Raw genomic sequence first — 15,278 nt, 5'->3', positions numbered from 1 at the left:
AGTTTTGAAAAGGTTGAATACAAAATGGTGTGAAGGGGCAGGGAAAAGGGATTATAACAGATAGCTGCAGTTGATGGACTAGCATTGACACAGATAGAATGGGCCAAAAAGCTTACATGTGTGCTGTAAAAGATTTCTACCACCATTATGGAATGTTCACCTTCAGAACATTAACAGTGATTGCTATGAAATAATAAATGTGATTTTTAAAGTAAAACTATTAAATTTTATCTCCAAGTTTATATGCAATAAACCTTTAATACAATATTAATTCTATACTGAAGACGACAAAATTTTCCATTCATCCAAATGCTACAATATTACAGCACCCTCTAGTGGCAAAAAGTATGATGTAACCTCAAGAGTTTCAAATCATAATCACCTACATGTCATTTTATTTGCATTTCTCTATTAAACTAAACAATTTCAATATAAATCAGTTCTTATTTTCAATTTTACTGGCCTGTATCTAAATTAAAAGTGCATGCTTTATTATAGAATTAAAGCAGATAATTTAATGGAAGAGTTGTAAAATTGTAACGATCGGAGATCTGTACAAAATATTTGTAAACACTCAACTGTCTGCAATTCCAACAAAGAGTATTTTTAACATTGAATTTTGTAGCTTACGATAAGGGAAGGCTATAAATTCTAATTCAATCTAATATATATGATAAATACATAATATAGCAAAAAAAACAAACATGGAATAACTACAGATCTACATTTTCTCCGATTTCACATGTGTAAAGCACAACAACAGGATACTGGTGCAATTTTATAAAAGTGAAGTCACTGAATGCATGGCTGTTAGTAGTTGGTTTTCAGTATGTCCATCAAATATTTGCATAGTAATGAGCAAAAGCGTGCCATCATCATAAAACGGAAACTACACTGAAATTATGTGAAATATACTGGACCCAAAATTCTGATAGTGTCATCAGAACGAAGATTAAGACTTCCGCCCACCTTCAGGTAGGGTGCTGACCCCACTGTAAAGTACTGTGCATATAGACAACATCTCTCAGGGTCTGTAGTAACTAACTGCTACAATCAGGTCTGCCCTCCTGCTACAATCAGGTCTGCCCTCCTGCTAATCAGCAAGCAGTCAGATCCAGGACCCAGCACAACCGGTTGGCATTCACCTTTATGATACTGTCCTCTTCCACTCCTGCAATCTGTCCAGTCAGTTGCCTGCTCACGTAGGGGTCAGGATACAAAACCAGGCTACTCATGCACTTGCAGTTGTGTTGCAACCTGGGTTCCCCCAGGTCTCAAGCCAAGAAGTTCATAATACCCTCATCTATCACATCAGCACAGCATCAGGATAGAATTAAGAATAGCATGGAGGGGAACCAAGGATAGATACAGTGGTAATAAGAAGCACGCACAATGTGCACAGTCCACTTTGAGATATAAAGTCCAGTATTCTGAGGTTAGTTTGCAATGGAAGACAAGATTTCCTACAATGCTTCCTTAAGTAGTTTTCTTCTGAAACATGATCAAGGGAGTCTGTAGACTCTGTTGGAAAGGTATATAGGATTACATAGAATACGGCCCAGAAACAGGCTAGTCAGCCCAACCAGTTCATGCTGGTGTTTGTGTTCTACTCGAGCATCTTCCCATCCTTCCTCATCTAACTATCAACATAACCCTCTATCCCTTCTCCCTTATATGCTTATCTAGCCTCCCCTTAAATGCATCTATACTATTGACTTCAACTACTCCCTGTGGTCACGAGTTCCACATTCTCACCACTCTCTGGGTAAGGAAGTTCCTTCTGAATTCCCTATTTCATTTCTTGGTGACTATCTTATATTGATGGGCTCTAGTTTGTTCTTCCCCATGTGGAAACACTCTCCATGTATTTATTCTATTAAAATCTTACATAATTTTAAAGAACTCAATTAGGTCACCCTTCCTTTTTCCAAGCGAAGAGAGCCAGCCTTTCCTGATAGGTATACCCTTGCATTTCTGGTATCATCCTTGTAAATCTTCTCTGCACCCTCTGCAGTGCCTCTATATCCTTTTTATAACATGGCAACGAGAACTGTATGCAGAATTGTATCTCTTAGCAGGTCTTCTCCTTTGGTGCAGTCTAATCCTATGTGCTTCTTTCTTCTCCTCCATTTTAAGGACATATATGGGAATCCTCAGTCAACCATATAGTTAGAGCTGCATGACGGAAAGATGGGCAGCAAAAGACTTTGATGTCTAGAACTGCTGAAAGGCAGCTTGTAGAACCATTCCTTAGTTGCACAGTTCCAAATGATTTTTCTGAGTGCTTCAGTCAAAGCTGATATTTCAGACAAAGTCTGTGGACATTTAAAATTGGTTAACTCAACTACTTCCGGTCAACAAGTCGCAATAATAACAAAACCTCTTTTCTGCAGGCTTAATTGAAGCCAGGTGCAATTCTGGGATAAATGGTGGAATTTCAGGGACAGCTGGCTTTGCTCTGATAATCCTATCATTGACAAACATGCACGACTTTGGGGGCAGGCACTTCTTTTTCCAGCAGCCAATTCCACCACAATTTATTGTGCAGCTGATTTGCGCCCCTAATTTTAGACCCAAGGAACCACAACACTTTTTGCAACAATGAAAATCAATATTCCAGACCTACTGTTAACATTTTATGGGGGAGGAGCCAAGAGAGCGAATAATAAAAGGTGCTTGAGCAGTTACCTGAAAGAGGAATACTTTTTAATACGCCAAGGAATTTGCTGATCAGACAAGAAAGGAACTGCTTTTCTTGATTTGCCCTTTAGGGTAAGAAACAAAGATAATGTTGGTATACCATTGGCAGTGCAATATAAAGTGACTTCACAAAGCAGTATGTTCTCAAAACAAACTCTGTCCCCCCAAAAAACTCAAAGCAAATTCCAGCGAAGAATATGTAATATCTGAGGATACAATAGCCATTACAACTGCAAAGACTATACTGATCCCAAAATTATAGAAAGTCCATAACTCTCAGCTGCAGACTGCAACAAACTTACTGTTCTTTAGATTTTTCATCCATTTTCTCTTCCTTTTTTTTAATTAGATTCCAGAATTTCCTCAGCTTTGGTGTCTTTTTCAGTTCATGTTCAAGTCGTGACTGAAAAATACAGATCTAATGTTCACAGGCAGTTTATCAGTGAAACCCTAGTCAGGAATCTTGATCTAGTCCCAAATTTTAATGAGTAAAGCTCATAATTATGCCGAGGATCCGAAGATATAACTATTTATTTGGAGCAATGGAATAGTATTTGCTGGAAAATAATAAATGAAGCTCGAGTAAATTTCTCAGCAAAGGTGCATGTCATTCATCTGCATTCATTCTTTTATGTAGACTGCGAATGGTCACTGAACTTACCGAAAGCAGACACATCCACATTGGGAGAGAGATAAGCCGCTGCACCTGTTCTCGAATTAGATCCACTTCCTGTTAGAAGATAATAAGGTATTTCACAGGCTGAAATCATGTTCACAAACAATTCCATTTACACTGATGTAAACAATGCTATGAAGATAAATGTATTGGCAAATAAATGCTAGTTTTACTGCAATATTATGAGCCTCAACTCAAATTAAAATTACATGAGGAAATATGAACGGGGAACAAGGCCAGTCCAATTCTACCGTTACAATGTCTCCTTTAAAACTTAATTATATCGTACAATAAGAGTTTGCCCAAGTAAAAGGGCCAATTTAATTGATATTAAAGAATGGAAATCTTCAAGCATATTCCCTCTAAAGCTTTTTACATTACTTAACTATGGTCAAATTGGTTAACATGGTTCTCAATTCTTATCTTGCAAATATGAGGCCATCATTGAAAATAGGTTTAAAGTTAATCTAACATGCTCGGCCGAGGCCCTCTTGTGGCACAGTATAGTATCAACTACACTCAAAGCTCCACAATTCTTGGAACACATGCAGAGTTACATTTGACATATGGAGAACTATTACAGGCGTTACAAAATGTTCTCAGATAAAACAAAGATCAGAATTACATAAAACACAAGAGAAATCAAAATTCAAGTAGGTTGGAACCTTATTTTTCACTGTCACAGTACACAAAGGACAAGTGAGGAAAAAGCAAACTAGTCAATTTCTAATCAAATGATCCAGTGTCCCAAAAGTCAGGAGACCAACTGGTCACTTCTGCTTTTTATTTATACTATCAAGAAATAAAACCAACTAAAATCCCCAATGCAAAGTATTGGCCATCCTGGAGAATTATATGTTGGACATCTTGGGGAGTTAAGGGTTAATAGTTGAACTTCTTTGTATCTTGGAGCAACAGGTTTTCCAATTTAAACAAGATAACAAGATGCATAGCTTGACTTCTGATCTGAGCAACAAAATAAGTGATAGCAATTAAGTCAGCCATGAATGAAGTGTAACTTTAGCGACTAGTGTAATAAACAAAGGTAGAGGTATCTCTTAATCATAGTATAGAAAGGTAGTGGTTGATAAAGCCTGCTGTTCAAAGCGGTTGAGAACAGTTAGTTGGGAAGTCTCGTTTAAGGGAAGTAGCTTTGGAGTAAACAACTACATGAATAGACTGTCTTCAAAGGATTTGGGAATAGATACATCATGAGGTCTTATCTGTGGCATACACCTTTGGATGTAGGCAAAGTATGGTGTATAAAGAAGCATGATTTTCAATTGTTCTTCGGCAAGCTTGAAAGATACAGAAACCGAAAAGCTGTTCTCTTTGTATACAGTTAGGCCGATCACTGTGCTGTATACCGATAAAAGTCTGCTCCGTATACTATACTACAAAGTGTCTCGTGCTTACTCGAAATGTGTTGTTGTGAACCAGAGGAGGAAGGAGGTTGACTATTAACACAAAGCATTGCGACAAGATGACCAGAATATGTCCAATGTTATAAGTTCATACTTACCAAACTGTTGAAGCAGTGATCAAGAAAGACCAGGAGGACAGTCCGTTCTCGCAATGTAAGATTTTTACTTTCTTCAGCAAGAGATGCAGTCAAAATACACTTAAAAAAATAGGGAAAGTGTTCTGGTTTCTGTGTAAACGTCTAAAATAAAAAGGGCACAAGACATTTCCTTAAATCAAAGTAAAAAGGGAATAAACCATGTAAACAATATCTACTGTATACAAGTATATGCACTACAGTGTAAAACATTGCTCATAATGCTTACAGATTATAGAAAGCTGCCAAGAGCAACTATTGTTCCAGATTTTATGGTTATGATCAGATGCAGCTTTCAAAAGGTGCCTTTTGTGACATTTGCCAAAATTATTTTCTAAATGTTTGCCATTTTGAATATGTAGGACTGAAGTTTTAGTAATATTCATGAGCCATTTCTACAGTTTGGGGATTTTTATTTTGTCTTTACCATTTGCATATGCTGCTAGAATTCAGTTCACATGTACCACCTTCACTTCTCAAAAAAAAGAGACTTGCATTTATGTAGCACCTTTCACAACTGCCGGACGTCCTAAAGCGCTTTACAGCCAATGAAGACATTTTTGAAGTGTAGTCTATGTTGTAATGTAGGAAATGCAGCAGTCAATTTGCGCGCAAAAAACTCCCACAAACAGTAATGTGATAATGACCAGATAATCTCTTTGATGATCTTGATTGAGGGATGAATATTGACTTGGACACTGGGGATAACTTCCCTGCTCGTCTTCAAAATAGTGCCATAGGATCTTTTACATCCTCCCGAGAGAGCAGTCGGGACTTCGGTTTAGCGTCTCATCCGAAAGATGGCACCTCTGACAGTGCAACAGTCCTTCAGTACTGCACTGGAGTGTCAGCCTAGATTTTTGTACTCAAGTTTCTGAAGTAGGACTTGAACCCACAACCTTCTCACTCAGAGGCAAGACTGCTACCAACTGAGCCACAGCTGACACATACCAAATGTAAAGAGACTAAGTATCAGACTACCACTCATTTGTATGGATTGAGCCAGAGTAAATTGTTAAATGTCTGTACACTAAATTCTGCAATTCAGCCCAGGCTTAAACACCATACAAGAGAATCTAGTGAAAGAAAATTAAAAATGGACTATGCGTGATCACTGCAATTGTGACAGAATACTCTCAATCTTTTGAACAGCGAAATAAGTGCTGTGAGGCACACTGTATCAATAGTCAACTTAATGTACACTACAATACATATTGCTTGCAAAATCCTTGAGAGTTTCGATTTGGTCTTTTTGTAAAATCTCCAAGGTGCAGTTATATGGGACTACTGTGCAACAAATTAAGGTGACCAATGGCGATGCACTGTATCACATATCCAAGACTACTGGCTGTCAATATCAGTCTTGTTGCTAGTTTGCTGCAGTCAGCTAAGCATTGCAGTAACTACAGGTTTTTTTTTTAAAGTGATCAAAGTAATAATGAATTCCAGGAAGGAGACTCACCTGGGTGTTTTTAACCTGGGTTTTAAGCTTAGGAGTTTCAGCATTCATATTAAGCAGAATCAAAATAATAAAATCAAAATTTGGGTCATAGCTTCCTGACTCACTGCCAGTTTTGAAATAATGGACAGAGAATATAGATTACATATCCACTAGATAAAACCATGTTGAAGAAATATCATGCCCAATGGGTCGGAGTGCATCATGTTAAAAACAGAAACTTTAGATTTTTTTTAAAGTTAGTAAAATGCAGGTTATATAATTACAGACTAAGTGACATTAGCTGAATCCATCAAAAAAAATATATTTGTACTGTGCAGCATTCAAGTGGTTTGTACTGGATGTAAAAAACAATACAGCTGTAATTCTAAGTACTATTGTTATTGGTTACTGTGGCCATCCCATTTTACGCACATTGTTTATAGCAGGAACTTCCTCCTAGTACCTAATCTTATGACGTACATGGACAAATGGGAAAATGCTATTTTAAGTTTGAATATCAAGTCACTCTATGTGCGGATCAATAAATAAAAAGTGCTGTGTGTGTGAAATTTGTTGGAAAAAATAAAAATAAAATGATCGAATCCAAATTAAGTCCATGTGTGGATTAAACTATATAAACAATAGCTGTTCTCAACTGTGTTTAGCAATAGTTCCCACAGAGTCATTTCCCCTTGACCAGTGTCCTCAGCCTACTTGCGACCCCCATCTGGTTCTGGGCCTTCATTCACAAGCTATTCATAGAAACATAGAAAATAGGTGCAGGAGTAGGCCATTCAGCCCTTCGAGCCTGCACCGCCATTCAATGAGTTCATGGCTGAACATGCAACTTCAGTACCCCATTCCTGCTTTCTCGCCATACCCCTTGATCCCCCTAGTAGTAAACACTACATCTAACTCCTTTTTGAATATAGTTGTTGGCCTCAACAACTTTCTGTGGTAGAGAATTCCACAGGTTCACCACTCTCTGGGTGAAGAAGTTTCTCCTCATCTCGGTCCTAAATGGCTTACCCCTTATCCTTAGTTAAGTCCTGGTTCTGGACTTCCCCAACATTAATAAGAACATAAGAACATAAGAATTAGGAACAGGAGTAGGCCATCTAACCCCTCGAGCCTGCTCCGCCACCCAACAAGATCACGGCTGGTCTGGCCGTGGACTCATCACCCTTAATTTCCTTATTGGTTAAAAATCTATCTATCTGTGATTTGAATATATTCAATGAGCTAGCCTCAACTGCTTCCTTGGGCAGAGAATTACACAGATTCACAACCCTCTGGGAGAAGAAATTCCTTCTCAACTCGGTTTTAAATTGGCTCCCCTGTATTTTGAGGCTGTGCCCCCTAGTTCTAGTCTCCCCGACCAGTGGAAACAACCTCTCTGCCTCTATCCTGTCTATCCCCTTCATTATTTTAAATGTTTCTATAAGATCACCCCTCATCCTTCCGAACTCCAACGAGTAAAGACGCAGTCTACTCAATCTATCATCATAAGGTAACCCCTTCATCTCCGGAATCAGCCTAGTGAATCGTCTCTGTACCCCTTCCAAAGCTAGTACATCCTTCCTTAAGTAAGGTGACCAAAACTGCACGCAGTACTCCAGGTGCGGCGTGACTAAAACTGCATGCAGTACGCCAAGTGCGGCCTCACCAATACCCTGTACAGTTGCAGCAGGACCTCCCTGCTTTTGTACTCCATCCCTCTCGCAATGAAGGCCAACATTCCATTCGCCTTCCTGATTACCTGCTGCACCTGCAAACATTTTGGGATTCATGCACAATGACCCCCAGGTCCCTCTGCACTGCAGCATGTTGTAATTTCTCCCCATTCAAATAATATTCCCTTTTACTGTTTTTTTTCCCCCCAAGGTGGATGACCTCACATTTTCCGACATTGTATTCCATCTGCCAAACCTTAGCCCATTCGCTTAACCTATCTAAATCTCTTTGCAGCCTCTCTGTGCTGTCTACACAACCCGCTTTCCAACTAATCTTTGTGTCATCTGCAAATTTTGTTACACTACACTCTATCCCCTCTTCCAGGTCATCTATGTATATTGTAAACAGTTGTGGTCCCAGACTGATCCCTGTGGCACACCACTAAACACAGATTTCCTACCCGAAAAGGACCCATTTATCCCGACTCTCTGCTTTCTATTAGCCAGCCAATTCTCGATCCATGCTAATACATTTCCTCTGACTCCACATACCTTTATCTTCTGCATATTTTATCTTTATACTCAACGGTGAAATATTGAGTGAACTGGGATTCAGTGCAGTCCCCTTTCTTTATCTAGTTCTCAAACAAAGGCAAGGGAGAGTTCATGCAGCAAATGATAAGACTCTATTAAACTATTTATTAAAAATGATTTGTCCTGTAGTTTTATTTCTTTATATTCCTGGGTGGGAGAGGGGGGTTGAGTGCCACTTTGCAGCTATTCACAATTAAACCAGCAGTTTGCTTTATGGCAAATCATGGGCACAGTCCTGCGTACCATCACTCCTTGGTGCAACAATCTTGGGAGAGACCCTCAGGCTGCAATGCCGATTATACTGTTTAGTAAAAGGTTAGGGAGCAACACTGATCTCTACAAACAGATAATCGGATGCCTCTTACCTCCCAAGCGGGAACATTTTCTCGAAACTTTTCATTCACCATGCAGCAAATGGACATCAGGTAGGCATTGCTGGATACTGCTGAGGAATAGTTTGGCCAGAGATAGTTCTCCAGATACTGGCTATTAATGTTCCAAAAAATATATACAAAAGTAAATTGGGGGCATAACATTCATTAAAAATGTTTCAAAAATGTTACTTCTTTAAAAAAAAATCCCAAACAAACAAAAGTTTACCTGAATTCAAGCAGCATAATTTTTCTAATTGCAAACCTGAAAAGTAGGAACAAGATTTAATTGCTGTTTGCATATATTTATGAATACCACATTAAAACAGTGTTGCTTTAGCCCCATCAACATTAAAGAGATGGTGTACAAAGTCTTAGGCGCAAATTCCCCAAGTATCCAAATGGACATTGAAACACGGTAAACATACTTGCAAGAAAAAGATTCTTTACTTAATTCAGCACAAAAATTATTGGAAAGAAAGCTGTTGTAATTTTGACAAGTTTCATTTCCCTTTCTTTTGTTTAAGGAAAACCCAGGAAAATGGGTGGGAATTTAACTCATCAAATCCTTAGTTTCTTTCCCCATCAAATTCAAACAATGATACTGAATTAAACCTCATTTTCAAGACTAACACTTTATAAATTTTACATAGCATGAGGACTCAGTGAAAAGTTTGTATTTGGTTAGAAAACAGATCACACATTTATATTAGGCTTTTCAATACAGAAAACTGGATTCTAATTGAAGATGGAGATGCACATGTTCACTTTTATGCTTATATCCTTGATATATATTGAAAATGAAAGGGCACATGCAGCATTTTTGTTGTCTTGCTTCAAATTCTTATGGTGAATTGCAATGCTGTTACTCTCATTTTATGTTTACTTGGGAACATCAATTCTCCCCACCCCGTACCTTGTCTATTCAATAATAGTGTAAAGAATCAACATTTATTTCAAATTCCCAACAACAGATCTTTTATGGTGGGAATGTTCTTAAAAAGATGCACTGGCACTTGGTAGCAATAAACAGAATTTGCAGCGGAAAACCTTCAGGTGCCAAAAACATTCGTCTCCTGGCAAGACCAACATAATGACCACGTGTGACATCATGCAGAGCACTTTTAGAATTCTGGGGTTCTTTAGTACAAAGTAATATGCAAGTTGCAGAAGGAAAAGACCTTAAAAATCACAAAAATCAGTGCAACTTACTTTGTCTTCACAATTTCTTTCTGATACACATCTTCAATGACCTGTTGTGGCACAGAAAAAAAAGGAACACAAAATATCAGAATGAGTCAATTTATTTCCAATGCCTCAATATAAAAGACTGATCAGTTTTGGGTGAGGTTAGGGGAGGGAACAGATTTATTGAACAGTTCAGTTGCCATGAGGTCCAGCTAGATTTGGAATACATTACATTCACTGTAATGGAAAGGGGATTGTGCTTTTGTTGGACCACTTAACCTGCATTGCAAGCTCCAGTTATACAATAAGCTTTAGTTATCTAACTCTGCAGTTAAAAAATATTTTTCCACATCATGAATATAATCATGAGATTTCTATATTCTATTGGTCATGAACTGATTGTGATAACACATCTTGTATTTTGTTGGTGCCATCACATTTCTGTACAGTGCGGGTGTTTTGAACATAAGAAAACAAAACATAATTTACCTTAGAATCAAATGTCATTTTTTTCTTCACGTGAGGTGCCCAATATCTATTTGATAGCTGAAAATAGGAAGATAGATATTGTAAACACTTCCAAACCACTACTTCAGTGCAAAATGGCATGGTGGATCTGTGAAAACCTATACCACAACTTTGACTGTAAAGTCAGAGAGCATATTTTTATCTGGCACAACATTGACTGGATTAATAATAAGTATACCTGTAGGGTCTCCTATTCTTAGCAGCTGATGAGACTCGAGTCCGGTGGTAGTATCCAGGCAAACTTTATTGGCTCAGTTACATCTTGTAGTTACTAAGAATAAAGCGCACTCTACCGCGTGTTACAGCTTCAGTTATAGTCACGAACGTGGGGTTTTCCCATTCCCAGATTGGCCCCCTGCTGTTACTGGGGTCAGTTTGTCGACTCCGGACTGGTTATGACCCAGCTGTCCATTGCAGATAGCAATCGCCTTGGTCACGATATGATTACCACATCATGCCCCTTCCTCCTGCTGTTCACTGTTTCGCAGCACGTTCCTGTTATCTGGTCGGAACAGCGCTTAACCCTGTGAATGTGCTTTGACCCCAACCACGCTGCAACCTTTTCCATTGTTAGTGAGCACGTACACAGCACACAGCTACTCTATAATTATAAATTAATCAAGTCCCACAATCCCCCCTTTGATTCCCTCCTTAGCCGGAATCATAATGCCCCGATTATATATATATCCTCTTCTTAAGGTGCAGAAGTGGTTGGTGAAAGCCCCCTTCCACATTCCTTATCCCGCGGTTAGTTGTTGTCATCATACGCATAGCCAAACATCTAATCAAAGCAAACAAACAGTATAATGCTACTATTACAGCAAATACAAATATAATCCCTTATACCAATGAGCTGCCCACGGAGCCTAGCCATCCTGTGGCCCAGCTCCACAGTGTGGTAGCTGGGGGTTGTTTCAGCTGTTCTATCTCCTTTTTGATGTGGTCTGCTAGGTTGGTGATATCCTCGGAACTATCCGGGATATACGTGTAACATTCGGTGCCTATCAAGGCACATGTCCCCTCCCTCTCCGCCAGGATAAAGTCTAAGGCCATTCGGTTTTGTAAGGCCACTGTGCGAATGGCCACCATTTCAGCGTTTAAGTAGGGCTCCCGCGGTGTCATTAGCCACCTTTTCCAGGACAGATGCCATGTTAATGGACTCCCTTGCTAATTTGCCAGTTCCATACCAAGGAACCAGAATGGCGAAGAACCTTTCAGTCTCCGTAATCGCCTGTTTACTCCTTTGTGGAGTAAACAACCCTGGAAGGGAAGTGGAATGACGAATGTAGGGTATCACATAACCCAAATAAACAAGATCCTGTCCAGTTCTGTAGCAGCCAGGAATAAGCCCTGTGGCCACAAATAAAGTAGGTACCGTTGTATGGGGAATATCGGCCACTTCCTATCACTACCCATCCTTGTGTAAAGTTCTAGCCCAGGGTGGTCTTATTCGGGAAATGCAGGAAGCTCTGCATGCTTCCTTTCGTCATATTCACGTTTTGCCTACACGTACTATTCCCCATTCCCTGCCCTCCAGTTTGGTTTCTGATCAGACATACCGACCCTTGTGGCCTTCCTATTCCTGATATGTTAATGAGGGCCAAGAACGGGGGTTTTAGGGTCTGATTATAATTGGGCTGATACCACCCCAAAAAGACGTTTAACCCATAACCCGCCGACCGCCATTCGGCCTTTGGTAATCCTATGTCTTCCCCCAGACTATTGGCCCTGTTCCCATTCGTACGGTTCTGGTTAAAAAACCATTCCGCCATCTTAGATTCATTGTGGGGGACCGGTCTCAAAGGAATTCCTCCCTTTGAATGGGTAGGTACCTGCGCACATATCCAACAACTGGAGATGTTGGCTTCCTTAGCATAGCTATATGCCATGTACATAAAAGTATTTACATGTAAGCTCCATGTTACACAGAGGTAGGGTCAGACCCACGAGTACAATCAGTCCAAACGTTTTGTTGAGTTCAAAAGTTCAGTTCTTTTAGTCTGTTTCCGATACGGGTGCCCATTTAACGTGCGAGGCATGGATCCAAGCCTTCTTCCCTTGGATTTTAACCGCCGATCGGGTTGTCAGTAATACTTGGTACGGTCCTTCCCACTTGGCTCCCAGCGGTTCTGTGTGTATTTTCTTTACATATACCCAAACTCCTGGGACGATATAGTGTCCTCCCTCTGGGGGTTTTCCCCAAGCCACTTTTACCTGTTGGGAAGCAGAACTGATAGCGTTTGTTAAATTCTGGCAATATTCCAACAATGTGTCACTCATCAGGTAACGGTCTGCTTTTCGCAAATTGATGGTCCCTGGGAGAGACATTGGTCTCCCGGTGATCACCTCAAAAGGGCTTAAGCCCGTTGTTCGGTTTGGGGTGGTCCTGATGCTACACAAGACCATTGGGAGTGCTTGAGGCCACGGGGTCCCCTCTTGGTGGTACTTGGCCAGTTGTTGTTTCAAAGTTCAATTCATACGCTCCACTTGGCCTGACGACTGTGGGTGATAAGGGTAATGTAGATTCCAGGTGATGTTGAGCAATCTGCAGACCTCTCGGCACACGGCTCCAGTAAAATGGGTCCCCTGATCAGAGTCAATACTTGCGGGGACTCCCCATCTGGGTATATAGTCTTTACACAGCACCTTAGCCGTGTGCGTGGCGGTGCTCCTTCGGGTGGGTACGACTTCCACCCACCCAGAGAAATCGATCCACAATCACTAAGACATCCGTATACCCCTGACATGGGGACAATGAGATGTAATCTACTTGTAAATCTCGGAAAGGCCTTGCCGGGGCTGGAGGTCGGAGAAGGGGCATTGTAGTGGAGTGCCCGGGGTTATTTTTCTGGCAAGTGACGCACCTGTCCACCGTGGCTTGAGCGTGTTTCCTAAAACCTCAGCCCCACAAGCTCTTCTGGAATCGAGCCGTCATTTGTTGGGGGGGCTAAGTGCCCCCAGGAGTGTATTTGTTGGGCCAAAAAGGGCATTAGCGCTTGTGGTGCCACTGGTTTTCCTGCCTCAGGCTGCCTCCGAATTCCATCCGCCCATAGCTTTATCCCCTCACTTATCCATTCCCATTTTTCCGTCCGGAGACATTCCTCCTGCATTTTTGCCAGGTCCTGTGTCAGTGTTTGGGTCCCCAGTTGACATACAACGGTGCCCTTCTCTGGTTCCATTAAGGCGGCTTCCTTAGCTGCCTGGTCGGCCCGTGCGTTCCGTTTAGCCTCATCTGTATTCTCCTTCGTATGGGCCTTGCATTTCAGGATGGATACCTCCTCTGGCAGCAGTCATGCTTCAAGTAGGTCGCGGACTCCTGCCCCATTCCATATTGGGGTTCCTGCTGCAGTCAAGAATCCTCTCTTCCGCCATAACTGGCCGAAATCATGTGCCACCCCAAATGCGTACCTGGAATCCGTGTATATATTAGCTGTTTGTCCCTCGGCTACCCTGCAGGCTTCGGCCAGCACTCTCAATTCGGCCTGCTGAGCGGAGGTTCCGGCGGGGAGCCCCCCCCCCATTCCTTACTACCTCGTGCTGTGTCGTGACTGCCCAGCCTGCCTTCCGGATTCCATTCTCCACAGATGAGGACCCGTCCGTAAACAGGATCAAGTCCAGATTGAGTAACGGCTCTTCGGCTGTCGCAGCGGCTCCTTCTGCTTCTTCTAACATGCCCGCACAGTCGTGCTGGTCTTCATACCCTTCTTCAGGCAGGGGGAGCATGGTGGCAGATTAACCAAGCTAGCTCGTACAATATGCAGGTTTGGAGCTTCCAAGACTGTCGTCCATCTGGTCCATTGGGCTGAGGTCACCTGGGTGACCCGGTTCATGGATAGCATAGCATGTACTGTACGGGGACACTTGATGATCAGTTTCTGGTCTAAGACTAATCCTGCCGTTACCATTACTGCTCGGCATGTAGTTTCCATGGCCCTCAGGCAACTTCCCCATCTGAGAGCCACTGTGTCCAGTTTGGCCGAGTAGTATCTGATGGGCCTCTATTGGTCCCCATGTTCTTGAGTCAGGAGAGCAGTCATGTATCCTCCTTTTTCATGCATGAATAAGGTGAAGGACTTCCTGGTGTCCGGGATCCCTAGGGCGAGTGCCGTGCACAGGGCCTGTTTCAGTTTTTCAAAAGCCTCCTTTTGCTCCTCAGCCAGGGTGATAGCTTCTTTTGAGGTCCGTGTTCCTTTTAGCAGGTCATTCAATGGTTGTGCCAATTGCGTGTAGGAGTCCACCCAGTTCCTATTAAAATTGCACAGACCCAAGAAGGATCAAAGTTCCTGGATTGTGGCGGGTTGTTTAGCCGCGTGAATAGCCTCGGTCCTATCCTGGGTCAGTCCCCGCTTTCCCATTGAGATCTTTTGTCCGAGGTAAATTACTTCTTCCTGGGCTATCTGGACCTTGGCCATACTGGCCTTGTATCCCTTTTCAACGAGATGGTCCAATATGGTCAGCGCGTCTTGTTCATGCTGTTCTTCCGTGGTGGAAGCCAGTAGGATATCATCGACATATTGTATGACTGTAATCCCATCGGGGGTAGCTCCCT

The 15,278-nt window shown here is 41.5% G+C and overlaps 1 protein-coding gene across 5 annotated transcripts in view; it reads right to left on the bottom strand.

The window, feature by feature from the left end:
• aqr (aquarius intron-binding spliceosomal factor) overlaps positions 1-15,278 on the bottom strand; it is a 109,991-nt gene that overhangs the window by 80,472 nt on the left and 14,241 nt on the right. For all 5 annotated transcript variants that reach the window (XM_070879002.1, XM_070879006.1, XM_070879003.1 and 2 more), the window contains exons 3-10: positions 10,691-10,747; positions 10,226-10,266; positions 9,243-9,278; positions 9,008-9,128; positions 4,899-5,039; positions 3,362-3,430; positions 3,003-3,103; positions 2,689-2,765 (exon numbers count right to left, since the gene is read on the bottom strand). In XM_070879002.1, coding sequence (XP_070735103.1) covers positions 2,689-2,765; positions 3,003-3,103; positions 3,362-3,430; positions 4,899-5,039; positions 9,008-9,128; positions 9,243-9,278; positions 10,226-10,266; positions 10,691-10,747 — 643 coding nt within the window. The remainder of the gene's footprint in view (positions 1-2,688; positions 2,766-3,002; positions 3,104-3,361; positions 3,431-4,898; positions 5,040-9,007; positions 9,129-9,242; positions 9,279-10,225; positions 10,267-10,690; positions 10,748-15,278) is intronic.

Source organism: Pristiophorus japonicus, chromosome 4, assembly GCF_044704955.1.
Source record: "Pristiophorus japonicus isolate sPriJap1 chromosome 4, sPriJap1.hap1, whole genome shotgun sequence".
NCBI classification, from domain to species: Eukaryota; Metazoa; Chordata; class Chondrichthyes; family Pristiophoridae; genus Pristiophorus; species Pristiophorus japonicus.
The sequence above is the reverse complement of the archived record's forward strand: the minus strand, read 5'-3'. Positions and strand labels throughout refer to the sequence as shown.